Here is a 19,271-nt window from a genome sequence, read left to right as displayed (position 1 = left end):
CATTCATAATGATAAATAATGAGGAAAAATGCCTCCAGACTTTCCCACTGCCATACATAACTTAAGCTGACTAGAGTCGGTCAGGTGATTGATGTGTGGTAACAAGCCACACATAAACAATCACTAATTTTGTATGTGAAACAAAGCATTAAAGCCCATTATTTTGTGGGTGTGACCCATGTGTTTGCTCAAGGTTACCATTTCTTGGTAGACCCTAATAGAAATGGTTAATTAAAGGCAGCTGCATTACTGCATTAACCATGTAGTTGTGTCAGTGCGTTATAAATTAAATCCATGGGTACACTTTTGTACTTGACTGAAATAAATGTCATGTTTCTGCCTAGAAATTTGCTCAAAATCAAAATCCAATGAGTAGTGATAACACTACATTACAGTACATTATTGCTTTTTTGGCATTGGTGATGACAGTGAACAAATCAGACCACAGACTACAGTTAAATGATATATAGACTTGAATCTGAATTCAGTCAACATAGCAGAATAACTGGGTATTGATTATGCAGATGTTAGTGATAATGCATATGGATCTTCAATTCAAAACACACCCATTGATAGCAAAATACAAAAGTTTTAGAAATATGCTGCTTTATTTACTTCCAGAAAATACAAATGCACAGCTTTCCACTGGGAGGAAAATCAAATTAAATTCAAGGAGTAAAATATGCACATGTTTTGCAATCTACTGGTATAAGCGTAGCCTTGCCCTCTAGATTTGTGATCATACACATTAGATTTCCTTAAGCAAGTACTGCTATCATGATTATTCTATAATCTATATTATAACTATTATAGCTCATTTGATTTGATAAAGCATAGATTTTAGAATATTGAATAATAAAATGTTTTATACATTTGTAATTTTAGGCAATCAGTTTACACTTTCCAAGAAGTACATAGAATACAATATTTGATAAAATAGTATAATCATACGTTTACAAAAACAAGATAAACACTGCATTATTAAGTTGATTGTGGGAAAAGTAACTCACATGGGGAGCAAATGTGATTAATGCTTGACATTTAACTCTTAGGTGTGAGTCATTTTGAATGAGTGAGATAGCAGCAGCGGTGGGCTATTAATAGGATCGCGGTGGATGTGCATTCATGCAGACCAAATTGCTCAAGAGGCCGACCGATATAATAAGGCCAGAGTCAGTCTTCAGTGGGAGATGTGCTGATTCAAGGAGAATTCCTCTACCAGCGCTTGAGCGCTCTGTGGAATGCCTCAGCTGCGGGTATAGAAGAACACTGAGTTTTGAAACGGGAAATCCTGCCTGCACATTTTTAGATGACCCCAAAAAAAATGTGACTCAGATTAAAAGATTTACGGATATTACATCAACGCTTATTGTATACTTAAGTTTTACTTGTGCTTTGTGCCTCTCTGAGCTTTAATAAAGAACCATTTCTTTAAAAGTGTGTGGTGATTTTTCCTTTCTATATCTAGAAACCTCTTAAAATTTTAAAAAAGGTGTAACTTTAGAGTAACAATTCTAATCAGTAAGGGTCACGCAACTTCGAGTGGGTAATGGACACATAACCCGCAGCCAGGTTTCTCCGCCAAAATAAAAAGCCATATAACCCTTTTTTAGTCTGAGACACAAGAATGCAACAGGAACTGTGGATTAGCAACATCTATTGAAAAATGCACAAAACACAGCGAGTTTGCTCAGAAACTGTGCCTCCATATGAAACATTGTATGCTCCTGTGAATGTACAGAAGTACAGTTTTGTTTGCTGTTTTATGTTTTTGAGCCATGGCACTCTGTTTAACACTTTAGTCTATATTAGTACTTGGACAAGTACTTGGACAAGTACTAATATAGAATATATCTTGAATATACAAGAACAGTCCCCCACTGGAAAACTGGTAACCCTTGAGTAATACACCCTGTTCCTTGCCGCAACACCATGCTCCTGCCCCTTAACAGATTGAGCTATGTGTGTTCTTTGTTCATAATAAATGTCTTTTGTGAGTTAAAAGTTGTTCTCCCTTCATATTTTGACCATCTATAATACCTGTCCTAGCACATTGCAATTTTGCTTTATTTCTATGCTATTCTGACATAATATTAATATACATACATAACTATATAATACATGGACCGAGGTGCTGTTAGGGAAATGATAGTCAAGTCAGTTTCACTCATTTCCTATAGCATTGGCAGACGGTGAGTATATCTGTGTGCATTGTGCTTTAAACAGACAACTTTACAGAGGTTGTCAGTGTTGCAAATCACTGTACATCAGCAAAACAATCCATTACAACAGGAATGGAAAAAGGGCTGTACAATTAGCGGCCTCATCCTTAGACAGAAATTAGGAATCAGTAAATAGCATTTTGGAAGATCTAGAATGGATGTTTTCACACAAACAGTGCACACTTTCAGATGCAGCGAATGAGATGTGGAACCCACTTTTCACTCTGACTGAATCATTGGAACAGCACTACTGTGACCCCCTTCTCCCTCTCACAAAACCGCAGGATTAATTATGTCACAACACTCTTCTCCTTCTCATTACCCCAAAGGATTAATTAATGCTGTCATTACCCCCTTCTTCCTCTTACTAAACCACAGGATTAATTAATGCTATCATAACCCTCTTTCTCCTTCACATGAAACCACTAAATTAATTAATGCAGTCATAGCCCCCTTTTCCCTCTCATGAAACCACAGGATTAATTAATGCTGTCATAACCCCCATCTCCCTCTTACTGAATCACGTGATTAATTGATGCTGTCATAACACTCTTCACAGTCATTACCCCGCAGGATTAATCAATGTTGCCACACCCCCTTCTCAGTGGCACAGAACCAATAATTTATGGTGCCATAACTTTATTTTTTCATTTTTTCCCTCCTGTAACTGCTGTTACAGAACATCTGATCTGAGGCAAAATGTTTGAATTTCATCTTACCTTCTCCCATCACCCCTTCTGTACGAGTGCTAATCAAACCTATCACCATCCAAATTTACTTGTGAATTATTTTCATCTCCTAGTTTTACATTGATTTCACCATTTAACAGGTGCATTAGTTTTCTAATATACAGAAACATCCTCATCTTCAGAAATGCATCTTAATTTAGCTTGATTTATGAAAGAAAAATGGGGTTAGTCCTCATTTGCTAGAGAAAGGCATCTTAATACTCATTAGGTTGACAAAATTCAATTCATATATGTAACAAAGGCATAAATAAATCACTAATACATGTTTTAACAATAAATGCAAAACTGGAACCACCAGGATCCAGTATTAAAATTTATTACTGTAATTGTAAATTATGTTCCAGACAGCAGCCAGATTTATAAAAATAAACCTGTTTTAACCTTGTGTAATGTGTAAAAATGTCATTCAGTAAAGGACATATTAAAATACCAAATATGGCTATCTCTTGTGCTTGCAAAACAACATAAATGCTTTAAAAGAATGTTCAGTTTTGCTAAGCCATTGCTCACACATCACTGGTTACATGTGCTGCTATCAGTACAAAACAGAACAACTGATTATTCTTCTAAATATCATTACGGACTCTAAATGTTTAACTGCTGAAAACATCAAAGGAGAAAAAAATACTTCAACTGTTAACGGTCGGTGGCTCCCTTTTACATGTATGGTGTAAGAAAATGCCCAAACGAACCAGTACCCAGTCACTCCACTTCACTGACAGATATGTTAGTTATAAAGAATAGAGGAATGGACAAACTGACAGAGACTGATAATATGGATGTTTTAATGTTCCACACATATCACACAGATTGCCTTTTCAGCAGAAGTACTGGTGTTCATATGTCTTGGAGCATGTAAACTGAGTGAAATAAACTGTCCCTCACAGAAATTCACTCAAACAAAAAGGTACTGAATGATCTCCATGGTTTGACACGAAGTTTCACAAAGATCTTCATTTCACAAACTGCTTCTTCAGTCACAGAAGCAGCAGCATCTTCCTCTTCTGGTGATCAGTGATGGGTTTTCCAACAAGGAGAGGCCATGTACAGTAGCCGACGCTGCTGTGGTCCATCATGCCTATAGCGGGCATTCCCCTCTGCACTGCTCACTCCTCATTGGCTGGGTTGTTCCAGCTGGTTGTTCCACATGGGTGCCAGGATGTGCTCTGGGATCTTCTCTATGGCAGTCTGGGCAAAACAGAAACAAAAAAATTATATATATATATATATATATATATATATATGTATGTATATACAAACAGACTGACTCATTAGGCATGTTAAAGGATGCCAGCTGACAAGCATGGAGATATCAATAAATCAATAAAACAATTAACTACAAACCGTCGGCTGAACTTAGAACAGAACAGAACAAGTCATAAGTCTTAATTACCAATTAATATCAATGAATTGTCAGAGACTTTTGTGGTTGATGCAATGTTTCCCACCTAACCACCCTAACGAGTTATTATGCTAGGGAGCTAAGGCATGGGCATGTGTTGACTGTGTTGGTCAAGCTGACCAAGCAACAGGAAATGAAAAACAAATTAATACCGACTCGTTTCTATATTACATCTCTATAACTCACCTTGGTCACCACCATTGCCACCCCCTCCGGTAGATTACGCTGGATGTATTCCAGATAGACCTCTGCTGTGGAGCCCGTCACACGTTCCAGCTAGAGGAAACCCAACAATTGTCTCTTTTACAACCCTCTCTAAATGCAACTGAGGTATGAAGAATTGTTATCACAGCCACAAAGTAGATTTAACAAATAACATGCATTCAATATATGTATTCTCCATTTAATAAACGTGTTTCAGAATTGGAGGCTACCAATACAAGATAAAGGTAACTGGAAAGATACTGCGTTGGACTTCTAGAAAAACAACCAAAGTATTTCAACAAATTCAGTGTCCCAAATGTAATTCAAACAATTTAATCAGCATCTTTAAAGCCGCAATGGAGATGAAAATATGTCTCACCTCAATACACCTAAAGTGGGTCCTCATCTCGTACTGCACTCTGTGCTTCTTGAAGATGTGAACAGACTTGAGCAGGGTCATTCTCTCTATGTTCTTCGGTGGTTCAAAGCTATAATAAATCACAATATTCATGTATTTATTTGTGAAAAGACAGGTGGTGCAGACAAAAATCTGAACAGGCCACACATCAACAGAGCCTCGTACCTCTTTATGGAGGCATGGCAATTCCTCTGCTGAAGAACTACAAGGGACTAGGCCTTTTTTGTCTACCTCAGATCTCCATTACGTAACTTACGACATTATTTGGATCAATGCTCCTCTCGCCAAGGGACACCACTCCAGTAGAGGGGTAATGGACACTTACACCTTGCCGATGCTGATGCCTAGCTCCTGTGCTGCCAGGGTGGCGAAGAACTCATAGCTGTCCAGAACTGCCTTATCATGCCCTTTCACCAACACAGACACCTTCTGATACAGCTGGTCTGGCTCATCTGTAACAGTGATCTGATACGACACAAGCACGGTGCACGAGTGGGATTGCAGCATTGTGGTGGACACAGTGTATCAGAATAAACTACTGAGCAACTTTACAGAGCAGAAATGTGACTTACAGTGGGAGAGACAGTGGAGTGAAAGGTCCCTGTGTGAATGCATGCAGCTGAGATGCCGCAAGGAAGTCTGTTGCTGTTTGTAAAGGCAAAAAATAAAATACATATATAACGCGAAATGAACAGAAGTCAAAAATATATTACATTTATACAAAGCTGTCTCCAGCGTGCTACCAACTATTGACAGAGCTTATGGAAGTACATATAACTAGCTGCAGACGAGAGTATCCAAAATCGTTGCTCCTCCAAGTGCACTCGAGTCTGCCATGGAAAAGGCAGATTCAGTTGTTGGTGTGCACTCAGTATTTACCTACACTGGCTTACCGAGCTGCCGCTAAAGTCGGCCTTCGAAAGCATGCCTTTCGAAAACAATTTGGTCCGAGGCTTCGGCATCCTTGCTACTATGACAGCGACCTCTGGAGCTACCATCAAAAGTACTGCAAAGTTGTACTTTTACGATTTCAGCACTGGTGCTGCAATCCCAATGAACGATACCTAGAATTGTGACTGTTATAGAACAGTTTAGCGCACCTATGGCCAGGGTATGAACCAGGGCTTAGGACCTTCAGCAAAAAAATCTGCGAACCGATTAAAGTGAGATAGCTTTAACCAGTGGGCGCGGCCTTAGAGTATCATCACATAAGATGAATATGCATTTCGTTCACTTGTGGTTCACATTAATTCCGTCACGGACAATGTTCAATACATGTAAGTTAGCCAGAGAGCTAACGTTATCTAGCAAGCTAATAAAATCAAGTAAAGTTACTTACCGTAAGACTTCACATCTTCCATTATTTGCACATGCGTAGAGTTTCCTTGTAGCCTATAAAACAGTGCATAACCATTAGCTACCAAGCTACCCAACCTAAAAGCAAACGTTGTCCACCTTTTACCAGTTAGTTATCCATCTACCCATAAGTTATCTCGTATTCATAAATTTTTCACACCTGGCAGACCAGTTTACAGTACACTGTCTAATGAAGCCATGTCAAATGTGACCGCTAGCTAGCAAGCTTGGTGAAGGTATCTATTGGCTAGGCAACCTGGTGATTTTTCCAGAAAGCAATCAATTGAATATTTATTAGCTAGCTACCTACAAACCCACGACATGGTCTGTTGCTAGCTTTCCAACATTAGCCGCCTTGTAAGATAACTCTACACAGCCGTCTCCAGCGTGCTACTGATCAAAAATAGTTAAGTTAGCTTGCCTACCAAACAAATATTATACCCTGTCAAGGTCTGTCCACAACACTCAAAGAAAAATAGCCATGACTAGCCAACGAAAAAGGTAAATGTACTAAACCAAACCCTCGATTCGTTACCTACACACGATTTTTGCTAAAAATCAAATTATATTTAAAGGATAATACCGGTTGGGAAATTCGTAATGTCCTCGATAACGCACTGAGACTCCTTGAAACACACGAAGAAACCGCCATGATTATTTACAAACCGGAAGTACTGTTATTTTCAGCAGATTTAATCAACTGTCAATGCACTATCGCCGCCTACTGGGCTGGAGTGAATGTAACAGCTGTTGATATCCCTGTAACCTGTAACAAATTTAGCATTTCTGTGGTGTTCTGTTCTGTTCATGTCATGGTAGGTCTTCCTGTTACTGTCTGACCTCTAGGGATGCAGGTCAAGTGAATATATGTATAACAGAGTACTTGGAGAAAGAAATGTGATGGAATGGCTGCCTTTGTGTCATTCTTGACCAATGCATACATTTCAAACTGGTGATGATACGAACCTGCATGGCTTGTGTCCAGACTACTGCTACTTCTTCATTTTCAAACTTTTTTTTGTCTTGCCTGGGAGAACCTGAATTAACATTAACAATGTGGCTACAGATGTTTGAGAATTACCTCCTGGCGATTGGTGCCAACAGGCAAGATTAGCCTGAGGTGAGAAGACGTGCCCTGTTACTCCACTGCTTGGGGACAGAGGGACAGAGAATCTTTTACACTGTGACCCAGATTACATGACTACTGCTATTACTGCATTCACAATACACTTCACTCACAAAGTGAGAATGGTGGAATTAAATTAAATAAAATACATACATTACTTAATGAAAAAGGTTTCTTCTTTTATTGTGAACCCATCTACTCATTTCTATAGCTGTACAACTCACACAAGCTGTGCAATACAACAAACAGGCCAGCAAAAGGTTAGGGAACTTTTTAATGCTGATGTCAATCTTATTCATTAGGTTTCCCCACCTTCCCTTAAGCTTTCCGAAGGCATTTTAAAAAAGCATTCTTGCCCAACTGTGCTCACACTCACTGGTCCAAAAAAGAACATTGAAAATAGCCTGAACATGCCTGATGCACAATTGTGCCGACAGTGCACATGTCCATACCAAACACCTGAGCAGTCGCCTTGTGCTCTGACTTCATTGCCAAACGCCAGAGAGTGACAGCTAACATATTCTTCACTCCACTCTGATTGCCAGTCTGAGATGAATAACCACCTTCCAAATGGCTGAATATAGTTGATGGCTGAGATAAAGAAATGTCTTTTTCAACTTGAAATGCTTTTAAAGTCACTGTTATTAAATTTTTTGTTGACAATGTAACGACACCAATAAGTACTTCTTGGCCGAGATCAAACAAGACCCATCAAAAGATTTTGCTGACAAGAAGAGAAAAAATCATGAAAAAATTCACATAGTTAATTCCTCATAGTCGCATGGTTGGTGCCCCGTAGACCCAGGTTTGAGGCCGGGTGGGGTGACTACTCTTTTTTACTACTTAAATACTTACTATTTACTACTTAAATACTTACTATTTTGTGGATAGGTTTAGTTATCATTGAAGCAAAAAATGTATCAATGACAGTCATAAGCAGGTAGCAGATAGGAGAAGACAGATGAAACTTACAAAAGGATAGAATGTAAACATTCTAGATAGAAAATGGCAGCATGCTGAAACATTCCAGCAACAGTTAACATTGAGCATAAGTGTGCAAATGTGAATTGTGACACCAGAAGTTGATGAAACGAAATGATCTTCTGCTATGAGCGAGAATATTTCCCTCTTGAGACTTTGTGAAAGGGATCAACATTTGCTATCTTGACTGCAGCTGTTCAGATGAAATGAAACCTTTTTTGTGGTCAAATCATTCAGGTGTTTTACAAAGTCAACACAAACAAATTGTTGAAATGACCACATGTCCTTCGATGGCTTTGTACTGGCAATGAGAAGCAGAGTGGCGCAGCGGAAGCGTGCTGGGCCCATAACCCAGAGGTCGATGGATCGAAACCATCCTCTGCTACGAGCAAGAAGCTCTCCTTTTCAAGATATTGAAAACAACAGTCCCCATTTAAGGTTAAAGCGGTCAACATTGGCCACCCTGACATTTTTTAGACACAGGAATAGAATTTCATTGTTGACAAGGAGAACAGGTCAGCTTTTCAAAGCCCCAGTGGCCTAATGGATAAGGCACTGGCCTCCTAAGCCAGGGATTGTGGGTTCAAGTCCCATCTGGGGTGCTTTCTGTCACTTTTACTGTGGGATTGGTAGAAAAGTTAACTGGTCCAAATGTACTACATGAGGTCAACATCGCAAAAAAGGTAGGTCTGCCTCTAGAAGTAAGACTGCAGCTGGTCAGATCACATGAAACCTTTTTTGTGGTCAAATCATTCAGGTGTTTTACAAAGTCAACACAAACGAATTGTTGAAATGACCACATGTCCTTCGATGGCTTTGTACTGGCAATGAGAAGCAGCGTAGCAGAGTGGCGCAGCGGAAGCGTGCTGGGCCCATAACCCAGAGGTCGATGGATCGAAACCATCCTCTGCTACGAGCAAGAAGCTCTCCTTTTCAAGATATTGAAAACAACAGTCCCCATTTAAGGTTAAAGCGGTCAACATTGGCCACCCTGACATTTTTTAGACACAGGAATAGAATTTCATTGTTGACAAGGAGAACAGGTCAGCTTTTCAAAGCCCCAGTGGCCTAATGGATAAGGCACTGGCCTCCTAAGCCAGGGATTGTGGGTTCAAGTCCCATCTGGGGTGCTTTCTGTCACTTTTACTGTGGGATTGGTAGAAAAGTTAACTGGTCCAAACGTACTACATGAGGTCAACATTGCAAAAAAGGTAGGTCTGCCTCTAGAAGTAAGACTGCAGCTGGTCAGATCACATGAAACCTTTTTTGTGGTCAAATCATTCAGGTGTTTTACAAAGTCAACACAAACGAATTGTTGAAATGACCACATGTCCTTCGATGGCTTTCCATTGGCAATGAGAAGCAGGGTAGCAGAGTGGCGCAGCGGAAGCGTGCTGGGCCCATAACCCAGAGGTCGATGGATCGAAACCATCCTCTGCTACGAGCAAGAAGCTCTCCTTTTCAAGATATTGAAAACAACAGTCCCCATTTAAGGTTAAAGCGGTCAACATTGGCCACCCTGACATTTTTTAGACACAGGAATAGAATTTCATTGTTGACAAGGAGAACAGGTCAGCTTTTCAAAGCCCCAGTGGCCTAATGGATAAGGCACTGGCCTCCTAAGCCAGGGATTGTGGGTTCAAGTCCCATCTGGGGTGCTTTCTGTCACTTTTACTGTGGGATTGGTAGAAAAGTTAACTGGTCCAAACGTACTACATGAGGTCAACATTGCAAAAAAGGTAGGTCTGCCTCTAGAAGTAAGACTGCAGCTGGTCAGATCACATGGAACCTTTTTTGTGGTCAAATCATTCAGGTGTTTTACAAAGTCAACACAAACGAATTGTTGAAATGACCACATGTCCTTCGATGGCTTTGTACTGGCAATGAGAAGCAGGGTAGCAGAGTGGCGCAGCGGAAGCGTGCTGGGCCCATAACCCAGAGGTCGATGGATCGAAACCATCCTCTGCTACGAGCAAGAAGCTCTCCTTTTCAAGATATTGAAAACAACAGTCCCCATTTAAGGTTAAAGCGGTCAACATTGGCCACCCTGACATTTTTTAGACACAGGAATAGAATTTCATTGTTGACAAGGAGAACAGGTCAGCTTTTCAAAGCCCCAGTGGCCTAATGGATAAGGCACTGGCCTCCTAAGCCAGGGATTGTGGGTTCAAGTCCCATCTGGGGTGATTTCTGTCACTTTTACTGTGGGATTGGTAGAAAAGTTAACTGGTCCAAATGTACTACATGAGGTCAACATTGCAAAAAAGGTAGGTCTGCCTCTAGAAGTAAGACTGCAGCTGGTCAGATCACATGAAACCTTTTTTGTGGTCAAATCATTCAGGTGTTTTACAAAGTCAACACAAACGAATTGTTGAAATGACCACATGTCCTTCGATGGCTTTGTACTGGCAATGAGAAGCAGGGTAGCAGAGTGGCGCAGCGGAAGCGTGCTGGGCCCATAACCCAGAGGTCGATGGATCGAAACCATCCTCTGCTACGAGCAAGAAGCTCTCCTTTTCAAGATATTGAAAACAACAGTCCCCATTTAAGGTTAAAGCGGTCAACATTGGCCACCCTGACATTTTTTAGACACAGGAATAGAATTTCATTGTTGACAAGGAGAACAGGTCAGCTTTTCAAAGCCCCAGTGGCCTAATGGATAAGGCACTGGCCTCCTAAGCCAGGGATTGTGGGTTCAAGTCCCATCTGGGGTGCTTTCTGTCACTTTTACTGTGGGATTGGTAGAAAAGTTAACTGGTCCAAACGTACTACATGAGGTCAACATTGCAAAAAAGGTAGGTCTGCCTCTAGAAGTAAGACTGCAGCTGGTCAGATCACATGAAACCTTTTTTGTGGTCAAATCATTCAGGTGTTTTACAAAGTCAACACAAACGAATTGTTGAAATGACCACATGTCCTTCGATGGCTTTGTACTGGCAATGAGAAGCAGAGTGGCGCAGCGGAAGCGTGCTGGGCCCATAACCCAGAGGTCGATGGATCGAAACCATCCTCTGCTACGAGCAAGAAGCTCTCCTTTTCAAGATATTGAAAACAACAGTCCCCATTTAAGGTTAAAGCGGTCAACATTGGCCACCCTGACATTTTTTAGACACAGGAATAGAATTTCATTGTTGACAAGGAGAACAGGTCAGCTTTTCAAAGCCCCAGTGGCCTAATGGATAAGGCACTGGCCTCCTAAGCCAGGGATTGTGGGTTCAAGTCCCATCTGGGGTGCTTTCTGTCACTTTTACTGTGGGATTGGTAGAAAAGTTAACTGGTCCAAACGTACTACATGAGGTCAACATTGCAAAAAAGGTAGGTCTGCCTCTAGAAGTAAGACTGCAGCTGGTCAGATCACATGAAACCTTTTTTGTGGTCAAATCATTCAGGTGTTTTACAAAGTCAACACAAACGAATTGTTGAAATGACCACATGTCCTTCGATGGCTTTGTACTGGCAATGAGAAGCAGAGTGGCGCAGCGGAAGCGTGCTGGGCCCATAACCCAGAGGTCGATGGATCGAAACCATCCTCTGCTACGAGCAAGAAGCTCTCCTTTTCAAGATATTGAAAACAACAGTCCCCATTTAAGGTTAAAGCGGTCAACATTGGCCACCCTGACATTTTTTAGACACAGGAATAGAATTTCATTGTTGACAAGGAGAACAGGTCAGCTTTTCAAAGCCCCAGTGGCCTAATGGATAAGGCACTGGCCTCCTAAGCCAGGGATTGTGGGTTCAAGTCCCATCTGGGGTGCTTTCTGTCACTTTTACTGTGGGATTGGTAGAAAAGTTAACTGGTCCAAATGTACTACATGAGGTCAACATTGCAAAAAAGGTAGGTCTGCCTCTAGAAGTAAGACTGCAGCTGGTCAGATCACATGAAACCTTTTTTGTGGTCAAATCATTCAGGTGTTTTACAAAGTCAACACAAACGAATTGTTGAAATGACCACATGTCCTTCGATGGCTTTGTACTGGCAATGAGAAGCAGAGAAGGCGCAGCGGAAGCGTGCTGGGCCCATAACCCAGAGGTCGATGGATCGAAACCATCCTCTGCTACGAGCAAGAAGCTCTCCTTTTCAAGATATTGAAAACAACAGTCCCCATTTAAGGTTAAAGCGGTCAACATTGGCCACCCTGACATTTTTTAGACACAGGAATAGAATTTCATTGTTGACAAGGAGAACAGGTCAGCTTTTCAAAGCCCCAGTGGCCTAATGGATAAGGCACTGGCCTCCTAAGCCAGGGATTGTGGGTTCAAGTCCCATCTGGGGTGCTTTCTGTCACTTTTACTGTGGGATTGGTAGAAAAGTTAACTGGTCCAAATGTACTACATGAGGTCAACATTGCAAAAAAGGTAGGTCTGCCTCTAGAAGTAAGACTGCAGCTGGTCAGATCACATGAAACCTTTTTTGTGGTCAAATCATTCAGGTGTTTTACAAAGTCAACACAAACGAATTGTTGAAATGACCACATGTCCTTCGATGGCTTTCCATTGGCAATGAGAAGCAGAGTGGCGCAGCGGATGCGTGCTGGGCCCATAACCCAGAGGTCGATGGATCGAAACCATCCTCTGCTACGAGCAAGAAGCTCTCCTTTTCAAGATATTGAAAACAACAGTCCCCATTTAAGGCTAAAGCGGTCAACATTGGCCACCCTGACATTTTTTAGACACAGGAATAGAATTTCATTGTTGACAAGGAGAACAGGTCAGCTTTTCAAAGCCCCAGTGGCCTAATGGATAAGGCACTGGCCTCCTAAGCCAGGGATTGTGGGTTCAAGTCCCATCTGGGGTGCTTTCTGTCACTTTTACTGTGGGATTGGTAGAAAAGTTAACTGGTCCAAATGTACTACATGAGGTCAACATTGCAAAAAAGGTAGGTCTGCCTCTAGAAGTAAGACTGCAGCTGGTCAGATCACATGAAACCTTTTTTGTGGTCAAATCATTCAGGTGTTTTACAAAGTCAACACAAACGAATTGTTGAAATGACCACATGTCCTTCGATGGCTTTCCATTGGCAATGAGAAGCAGGTAGTGGCGCAGCGGAAGCGTGCTGGGCCCATAACCCAGAGGTCGATGGATCGAAACCATCCTCTGCTACGAGCAAGAAGCTCTCCTTTTCAAGATATTGAAAACAACAGTCCCCATTTAAGGTTAAAGCGGTCAACATTGGCCACCCTGACATTTTTTAGACACAGGAATAGAATTTCATTGTTGACAAGGAGAACAGGTCAGCTTTTCAAAGCCCCAGTGGCCTAATGGATAAGGCACTGGCCTCCTAAGCCAGGGATTGTGGGTTCAAGTCCCATCTGGGGTGCTTTCTGTCACTTTTACTGTGGGATTGGTAGAAAAGTTAACTGGTCCAAATGTACTACATGAGGTCAACATTGCAAAAAAGGTAGGTCTGCCTCTAGAAGTAAGACTGCAGCTGGTCAGATCACATGAAACCTTTTTTGTGGTCAAATCATTCAGGTGTTTTACAAAGTCAACACAAACAAATTGTTGAAATGACCACATGTCCTTCGATGGCTTTGTACTGGCAATGAGAAGCAGGGTAGCAGAGTGGCGCAGCGGAAGCGTGCTGGGCCCATAACCCAGAGGTCGATGGATCGAAACCATCCTCTGCTACGAGCAAGAAGCTCTCCTTTTCAAGATATTGAAAACAACAGTCCCCATTTAAGGCTAAAGCGGTCAACATTGGCCACCCTGACATTTTTTAGACACAGGAATAGAATTTCATTGTTGACAAGGAGAACAGGTCAGCATTTCAAAGCCCCAGTGGCCTAATGGATAAGGCACTGGCCTCCTAAGCCAGGGATTGTGGGTTCAAGTCCCATCTGGGGTGCTTTCTGTCACTTTTACTGTGGGATTGGTAGAAAAGTTAACTGGTCCAAACGTACTACATGAGGTCAACATTGCAAAAAAGGTAGGTCTGCCTCTAGAAGTAAGACTGCAGCTGGTCAGATCACATGAAACCTTTTTTGTGGTCAAATCATTCAGGTGTTTTACAAAGTCAACACAAACGAATTGTTGAAATGACCACATGTCCTTCGATGGCTTTCCATTGGCAATGAGAAGCAGAGTGGCGCAGCGGAAGCGTGCTGGGCCCATAACCCAGCGGTCGATGGATCGAAACCATCCTCTGCTACGAGCAAGAAGCTCTCCTTTTCAAGATGTTGAAAACAACAGTCCCCATGTAAGGTGAAAGCGGTCAACACTGGCCACCCTGATATTTGTGGGGGGTGGGGGCTGCTTGGAGATGGTTTTCAATCCGTAGGATCATACTTTCTGGTATACCAATTTCAGACCTTGATGTCAAGTCTGAATGCATATACCAGAGAAGTAGCTTGTATTAATCTGATGTCTCCATGGCTGCCATTATGCCAAAAGTTATAACTCACATTACATATAAACCCACATAAATTACACTAAGTGCCCCTTTTTAGAGGATTTATTTTAATATCAGCATTGAAATGTAATGTAATTTTTGTGTTTGTGAATGAACGAATTAAACAGAAATATATTTGTTATATAAGGAGAAAAAGTGCAGAGCTTGCTTTATCATATTCTGTACAACTAAAAAAATACACAAATTGTTTCCGACATTCTCGTGGAGTTTACTAATAAGTATCTTTTGAGGAACCGTCCCACATTTTATACTTTGATGTGCCACAAAGTTTGAATGAGTGCATTTTCTTTAGGTGAGAATATTTTAAAAATACAAGGCAATGGTACAGGTGAGTGCATATGCAGTCGTATACTTTGCACAAGTGAGGACGTTGGTGAGTTTGTATATTTAAAGGTTTTTTTGACATACAATCATACCATCTTCAGATTCAGTTAATACATCACGGATGCTATGACAAAGGCTAAGAATCCATTGGCCGCAAGATGTCAGTATTTACATAGAGATACGGTGTATTATCAAACAACGGCGTTTAACAGGTATTGGATTTATTTCCTTCCATGTCAGCAATCACACACACACACACACACACACACACACACACCGGTTAAATAAATAAATAAACCATGCAGATTAATGAGGATGTTACAATAATGAGGAAACATTTTCTACACTTTTTTTTAAAAAAAAATTCTGATGCAGTTCACGTATTAAAAATGTAAAGGTGTCTTTGTGCTTTCGTATTAATGACACCTGCAGACTATTGAAATGACGGGTCCTGTTGCCTAACAGATGGTATGCTAGCTGAAAAAAAACGTCCATAAATTGAATTTGGGGAATTTATTTAAAAATTCGAATTAATCATTCAGTCTACCTGTACAGAAGGTCAGTTCACATGCAACCCATAACGGAGGGACTGGAAAGTGAGACTTTTTTTTTTTTTTACAATTAATTTATTTATTTCCTGACTGACGCTTTCCCTGGCAAGTTTAAAAATTTATGTAACTTAAAAAAGTCTTACAGAAGAAATAAGGAAGTGGCGAGGGAAAACGAAGCTGGGGTGTGGCTTAAAAGCTCATTGCAAACTTCTCAAGCTAGACTGAAGCAAACGTGTTGGACTACTTATCCATTTTACTTGTTATTTGAAGAAGAAACATCTTGAACACGACTTTCAAACAGGTTGGTGGCAGTCAAAAACTAATGAAGCGTCTGGAATATTTAAAATATAGCAGATGGAGTGAAGTGTGATACCTGCGTTAACGTTACCAGAGTTAATACAGGAGGCAAAGAAGGAAGTAGAAGTGTTTTGCGTGTGTGAAGCCAATAGAACAGGACGCATTTAATTTAAAAGTGTTTTATTTTCCGCACATAAACTCTCCCGTGTGAAGTTAAAATTACAAATGTTGAGCTATGTGGATTTGCTAGGCTTGACAATGTCGTTTACATCAGGTACGTGACGTGCAGGTTCACGTTAGAATTAAGAACTGATCATGAGCTCACGGCAAGGGTAAGCTTCTGAACGATTAAGAAAAAAGAACCGAGTGCGATTTTAGAATATCATGTAGTATAAGCAGTTGCAGTATTTTCCAAGACACCTGGGGACACCATATGGTACTGGAATTGCCGATAAGTTTCATTACGCTATACACCTTGTGCTAGATAAGGTAGAGCTAAGTTTGGTCTGGTTACAGTATAGTTTTCCTAAGTAGAGTCGAGCTACCTGATCCTATGAAAGTTTTGTGTTGTGGGGTATCAAATAAATGCACTTCGAAGCTTAGGGGTTTGGCTTACTTAAAATACTGTGAAAATGCTTCTATCTAGAATGTGACTTCATGGCAAGTTTATGCAGGTGAGACAGCGAGTCTGCGCATTCCAGCGCCGCAGGGTATGAATTAGATCTTTCGATCCCCCCCCCCCCCCCCCCAAAAAAAAAAAAAAAAAACGGTTCACAACCTCAGTTTCGTTGAGTTTTTTGTATAAATGTATTCATTGTACAAGCAGGAGTCGGAAAAATTGTCTAGGAGCAATTCACACAGGCTTCACAGGTGGGCCTGAGTCCACTTCATTCCTGTCCTCTGACTGATAAGATAGAAGAATGCAATGCAATGTGGATTATTTTGAAGAACACCACACCACAAGCAGGCTAGCGACCACCAGCTCACACGGTCCATTAAGTTACGCGCATTAGCAGAAACAGCCTACTGAGAGAGAAAATGATTCCAGAGTACAGTTTATCTCTGCACTAGGTTTTAACATTTGCCATTCCAGTTCCAAATGAAGACAAGAACTAGTTTAGTGGTACTTCAGCCATAACAACCACAGCAAAGTGGCCAATTGCAGTGCATGAACAGTGACCACAACTTGAGCTGTCACCAAAAATACTCTTATTGGATATTAAATGCTCGTATAGGTCTCTCTAGGGTGTATAGTTTTTATTCACGCTGCCCTGGGGTTTGAAAACATGTTTGAAAACATGCTGCCCTGGGTTTTGTTTTGTGTTTAAAAGGCCAGTAGGCCAGTCCCTAACCAGTTTACCACAGTACTAAATAATAATAATAATAATAATGACACATTTTGTTTCTTTAGCACCTTTCAGGCAGGCAGTAGTGATGGTAGAAGTACAATGGTACAATGATCAAATTAACAACATTGGAAATAAAGGGCAAACTGTAATGGTAATAAAATTGAAGAAAATGCACTCAGTAATTGGAGGAGAAGTAGTAACATAGACAAGAGCTAAAATATTCAGTGAAATGTGAGTCTTTACCTATGATTTAAAAGTAGAAATATTTTTAACATCCCATATATCTTGTGGAAGAGCACTGGTGTTGCAGCACTAAAAGTTCTGACACCTATAGAGGACAGAATCGCTTTGAAAACAGCGAGGCCAGTGGTAGCTGATCAGAGAGCCCAAGGTGGTGTGTTGGACTGCAGCAGATCATTGATGTAATGAGGAGCAAGGCCATTAAGAGCTTTAAAAGTAGTTGAAGGAACTACTGGCATTGATGAAGCTGCATCCCGTCAGGGTTAAGTGTGGTGCTCCCTTAGTCTGGTAACTCTCAGAAATGAGAGTTAGGGGCTCCAGAAATTTTTGTTCGAAAAGCCCTGGTCACTAAAGCCTGATTCTGATTTATTGGTGATTATCAAAACATACATATTTCCCTACACAATTTTTATATATTTGGTTTACCCATATATTGAGTTTGAGATCTGTGCATGCATTGCTTGAAAATGATGGTATTTTGTAGTGTATGTGGAATAAGTGTCATCCAACCCCAGTAAAAGTCAGAATAATTATTGTGGAGTTTTTTCTGCTTATTTCTGCTTGCCACCCAGAGGTTGTTGGTTCAATTCCCTGGTCTTGCAGTTGTAGTGTACCCTTGATCATGGTACTTTCTGTGAATTGCTCTAGTAATGATCTAGCTGTTCAGATGGATAATATGTGAAACTTTGTAATTTGCTCTGGATAAGAGTATCTGCTAAGCATATGTTATAAAGGAGAAACTGTCTTTTTTGTTTCGGTATAGCAAGCAAAACTGTATTTGTGATAAAAGCTTTCCTTTGAAAAATATGTATTTTTTTAGTAGTCATTGGTCAATCTAATTATAAATGCCCATATAAAATGGCAGTTCATAAAAAATACCAGAATTGAAGTGTTGTTAATGCAGATAGTGTTCTACAAGCATTACAGTCTTTGTTGCAATCCAAGGCGCAACTTAGCCAAGTTTCATGTGGAAACATTTAGGGACATAACATTAAATTCACCGTATACCATGACTCACTTCCTGGTGGTGCAATAAGATGGGTTGACCTGTTGGGGTTTATGGGGAAGGAAATGGAGTAGAGTTTCACCTTCACTACTTTCTCTTTTAGTGTCAGGGAGTTTGATTGGATATGAGTTTCAACATGACAAAGCTTAACATAGTTGACCGGGATACAAGCAGCAGTACCTCAGTACTCTTTGAAAGGGTCCTGTGCCCAAGATAAAAAGTACGCTAGTGACCTTATAGAGCAGTGGCTGTGTATGCTGTTGGTGTTACAGCAACTTCAGGTCTTGTGGCAAGTGCTTGCAAGTATAGTGAGCGCTGGCTGTGTCTGGTTGGAAGTGCCATAAACAATTTGCGTCAGCAGGCAAGGCCTATATACGTTTGTGTCTGTTGCCATACACCACCTCCTCTCTGCTGACAGCACTGTAGACAGGGCTCACTGTGTGCGCTTTGGTGGCAGTGTGCAGCAGGGGCCGAGAAGGGCGTGGGTTCACACTCACTTATTCAAGGAAGAAATGAGCTGAATTTTTCAGCGGGGTAGCCAGAATTGGGGGTGGCGGGTGGATAGGGGCAGCGTTATCCTTAATGATTATGGCCCATTATGAGGTACATTGTGTCATTTCACCTTGAAATATTCCAT

General features: G+C 40.9%; 2 protein-coding genes and 21 non-coding genes across 24 annotated transcripts in view; 22 read left to right on the top strand and 1 right to left on the bottom strand.

Moving 5' to 3' along the window:
- Nucleotides 1-3,598: 3,598 nt before the first annotated feature.
- mrps10 (mitochondrial ribosomal protein S10) lies at nt 3,599-7,011 on the bottom strand. Its single transcript, XM_036550353.1, has 7 exons — nt 6,935-7,011; nt 6,335-6,387; nt 5,568-5,640; nt 5,321-5,460; nt 4,957-5,065; nt 4,560-4,649; nt 3,599-4,159 (listed from the first exon to the last, which is right to left on the bottom strand). The coding sequence occupies exons 1-7, from the start codon at nt 7,001-7,003 to the stop codon at nt 4,085-4,087; spliced, it is 609 nt and encodes a 202-aa protein (XP_036406246.1). The 5' UTR covers nt 7,004-7,011; the 3' UTR covers nt 3,599-4,084.
- Nucleotides 7,012-8,771: 1,760 nt separating this feature from the next.
- Nucleotides 8,772-8,843, top strand: trnam-cau. The gene has a single exon. It is a non-coding gene; the product is annotated as a tRNA-Met (tRNA).
- A 144-nt stretch (nt 8,844-8,987) lies between these two features.
- Nucleotides 8,988-9,060, top strand: trnar-ccu. The gene has a single exon. It is a non-coding gene; the product is annotated as a tRNA-Arg (tRNA).
- Nucleotides 9,061-9,299: 239 nt separating this feature from the next.
- On the top strand, nt 9,300-9,371 carry trnam-cau. Its single transcript has one exon. It is a non-coding gene; the product is annotated as a tRNA-Met (tRNA).
- Nucleotides 9,372-9,515: 144 nt separating this feature from the next.
- Nucleotides 9,516-9,588, top strand: trnar-ccu. Its single transcript has one exon. It is a non-coding gene; the product is annotated as a tRNA-Arg (tRNA).
- Nucleotides 9,589-9,827: 239 nt separating this feature from the next.
- On the top strand, nt 9,828-9,899 carry trnam-cau. Its single transcript has one exon. It is a non-coding gene; the product is annotated as a tRNA-Met (tRNA).
- Nucleotides 9,900-10,043: 144 nt separating this feature from the next.
- trnar-ccu lies at nt 10,044-10,116 on the top strand. The gene has a single exon. It is a non-coding gene; the product is annotated as a tRNA-Arg (tRNA).
- Nucleotides 10,117-10,355: 239 nt separating this feature from the next.
- On the top strand, nt 10,356-10,427 carry trnam-cau. The gene has a single exon. It is a non-coding gene; the product is annotated as a tRNA-Met (tRNA).
- Nucleotides 10,428-10,571: 144 nt separating this feature from the next.
- trnar-ccu lies at nt 10,572-10,644 on the top strand. Its single transcript has one exon. It is a non-coding gene; the product is annotated as a tRNA-Arg (tRNA).
- A 239-nt stretch (nt 10,645-10,883) lies between these two features.
- On the top strand, nt 10,884-10,955 carry trnam-cau. The gene has a single exon. It is a non-coding gene; the product is annotated as a tRNA-Met (tRNA).
- A 144-nt stretch (nt 10,956-11,099) lies between these two features.
- On the top strand, nt 11,100-11,172 carry trnar-ccu. The gene has a single exon. It is a non-coding gene; the product is annotated as a tRNA-Arg (tRNA).
- A 231-nt stretch (nt 11,173-11,403) lies between these two features.
- trnam-cau lies at nt 11,404-11,475 on the top strand. The gene has a single exon. It is a non-coding gene; the product is annotated as a tRNA-Met (tRNA).
- Nucleotides 11,476-11,619: 144 nt separating this feature from the next.
- Nucleotides 11,620-11,692, top strand: trnar-ccu. The gene has a single exon. It is a non-coding gene; the product is annotated as a tRNA-Arg (tRNA).
- A 231-nt stretch (nt 11,693-11,923) lies between these two features.
- trnam-cau lies at nt 11,924-11,995 on the top strand. The gene has a single exon. It is a non-coding gene; the product is annotated as a tRNA-Met (tRNA).
- Nucleotides 11,996-12,139: 144 nt separating this feature from the next.
- trnar-ccu lies at nt 12,140-12,212 on the top strand. Its single transcript has one exon. It is a non-coding gene; the product is annotated as a tRNA-Arg (tRNA).
- A 448-nt stretch (nt 12,213-12,660) lies between these two features.
- trnar-ccu lies at nt 12,661-12,733 on the top strand. The gene has a single exon. It is a non-coding gene; the product is annotated as a tRNA-Arg (tRNA).
- A 231-nt stretch (nt 12,734-12,964) lies between these two features.
- On the top strand, nt 12,965-13,036 carry trnam-cau. The gene has a single exon. It is a non-coding gene; the product is annotated as a tRNA-Met (tRNA).
- Nucleotides 13,037-13,180: 144 nt separating this feature from the next.
- On the top strand, nt 13,181-13,253 carry trnar-ccu. The gene has a single exon. It is a non-coding gene; the product is annotated as a tRNA-Arg (tRNA).
- A 449-nt stretch (nt 13,254-13,702) lies between these two features.
- Nucleotides 13,703-13,775, top strand: trnar-ccu. Its single transcript has one exon. It is a non-coding gene; the product is annotated as a tRNA-Arg (tRNA).
- A 239-nt stretch (nt 13,776-14,014) lies between these two features.
- On the top strand, nt 14,015-14,086 carry trnam-cau. The gene has a single exon. It is a non-coding gene; the product is annotated as a tRNA-Met (tRNA).
- Nucleotides 14,087-14,230: 144 nt separating this feature from the next.
- Nucleotides 14,231-14,303, top strand: trnar-ccu. The gene has a single exon. It is a non-coding gene; the product is annotated as a tRNA-Arg (tRNA).
- Nucleotides 14,304-14,534: 231 nt separating this feature from the next.
- trnam-cau lies at nt 14,535-14,606 on the top strand. The gene has a single exon. It is a non-coding gene; the product is annotated as a tRNA-Met (tRNA).
- A 1,331-nt stretch (nt 14,607-15,937) lies between these two features.
- Nucleotides 15,938-19,271, top strand: part of ptk2bb (protein tyrosine kinase 2 beta, b) — a 41,369-nt gene continuing 38,035 nt past the window's right edge. For both annotated transcript variants that reach the window (XM_036550522.1, XM_036550520.1), the window contains exon 1: nt 15,938-16,043. The gene's annotated coding sequence lies outside the window, so the exon portion shown is untranslated. The remainder of the gene's footprint in view (nt 16,044-19,271) is intronic.

The sequence above is a fragment of the Megalops cyprinoides genome, chromosome 17 (genome assembly GCF_013368585.1).
Source record: "Megalops cyprinoides isolate fMegCyp1 chromosome 17, fMegCyp1.pri, whole genome shotgun sequence".
Taxonomy (NCBI): domain Eukaryota; kingdom Metazoa; phylum Chordata; class Actinopteri; order Elopiformes; family Megalopidae; genus Megalops; species Megalops cyprinoides.
The sequence above is the reverse complement of the archived record's forward strand: the minus strand, read 5'-3'. Positions and strand labels throughout refer to the sequence as shown.

What these genes read in the sequence shown, in the direction of transcription:
- mrps10 (XM_036550353.1), bottom strand. Translation starts at nt 7,003, where the DNA reads ATGGCGGTTTCTTCGTGTGTTTCAAGGAGTCTCAGTGCGTTATCGAGG. An exon ending in GGCATCAGCATCGGCAAGGT is followed by an intron (nt 5,066 to 5,320) that starts GTAAGTGTCCAT and finishes GATTTATTATAG; the next exon opens with CTTTGAACCACCGAAGAACA. An exon ending in CCCACTTTAGGTGTATTGAG is followed by an intron (nt 4,650 to 4,956) that starts GTGAGACATATT and finishes GGTTTCCTCTAG; the next exon opens with CTGGAACGTGTGACGGGCTC.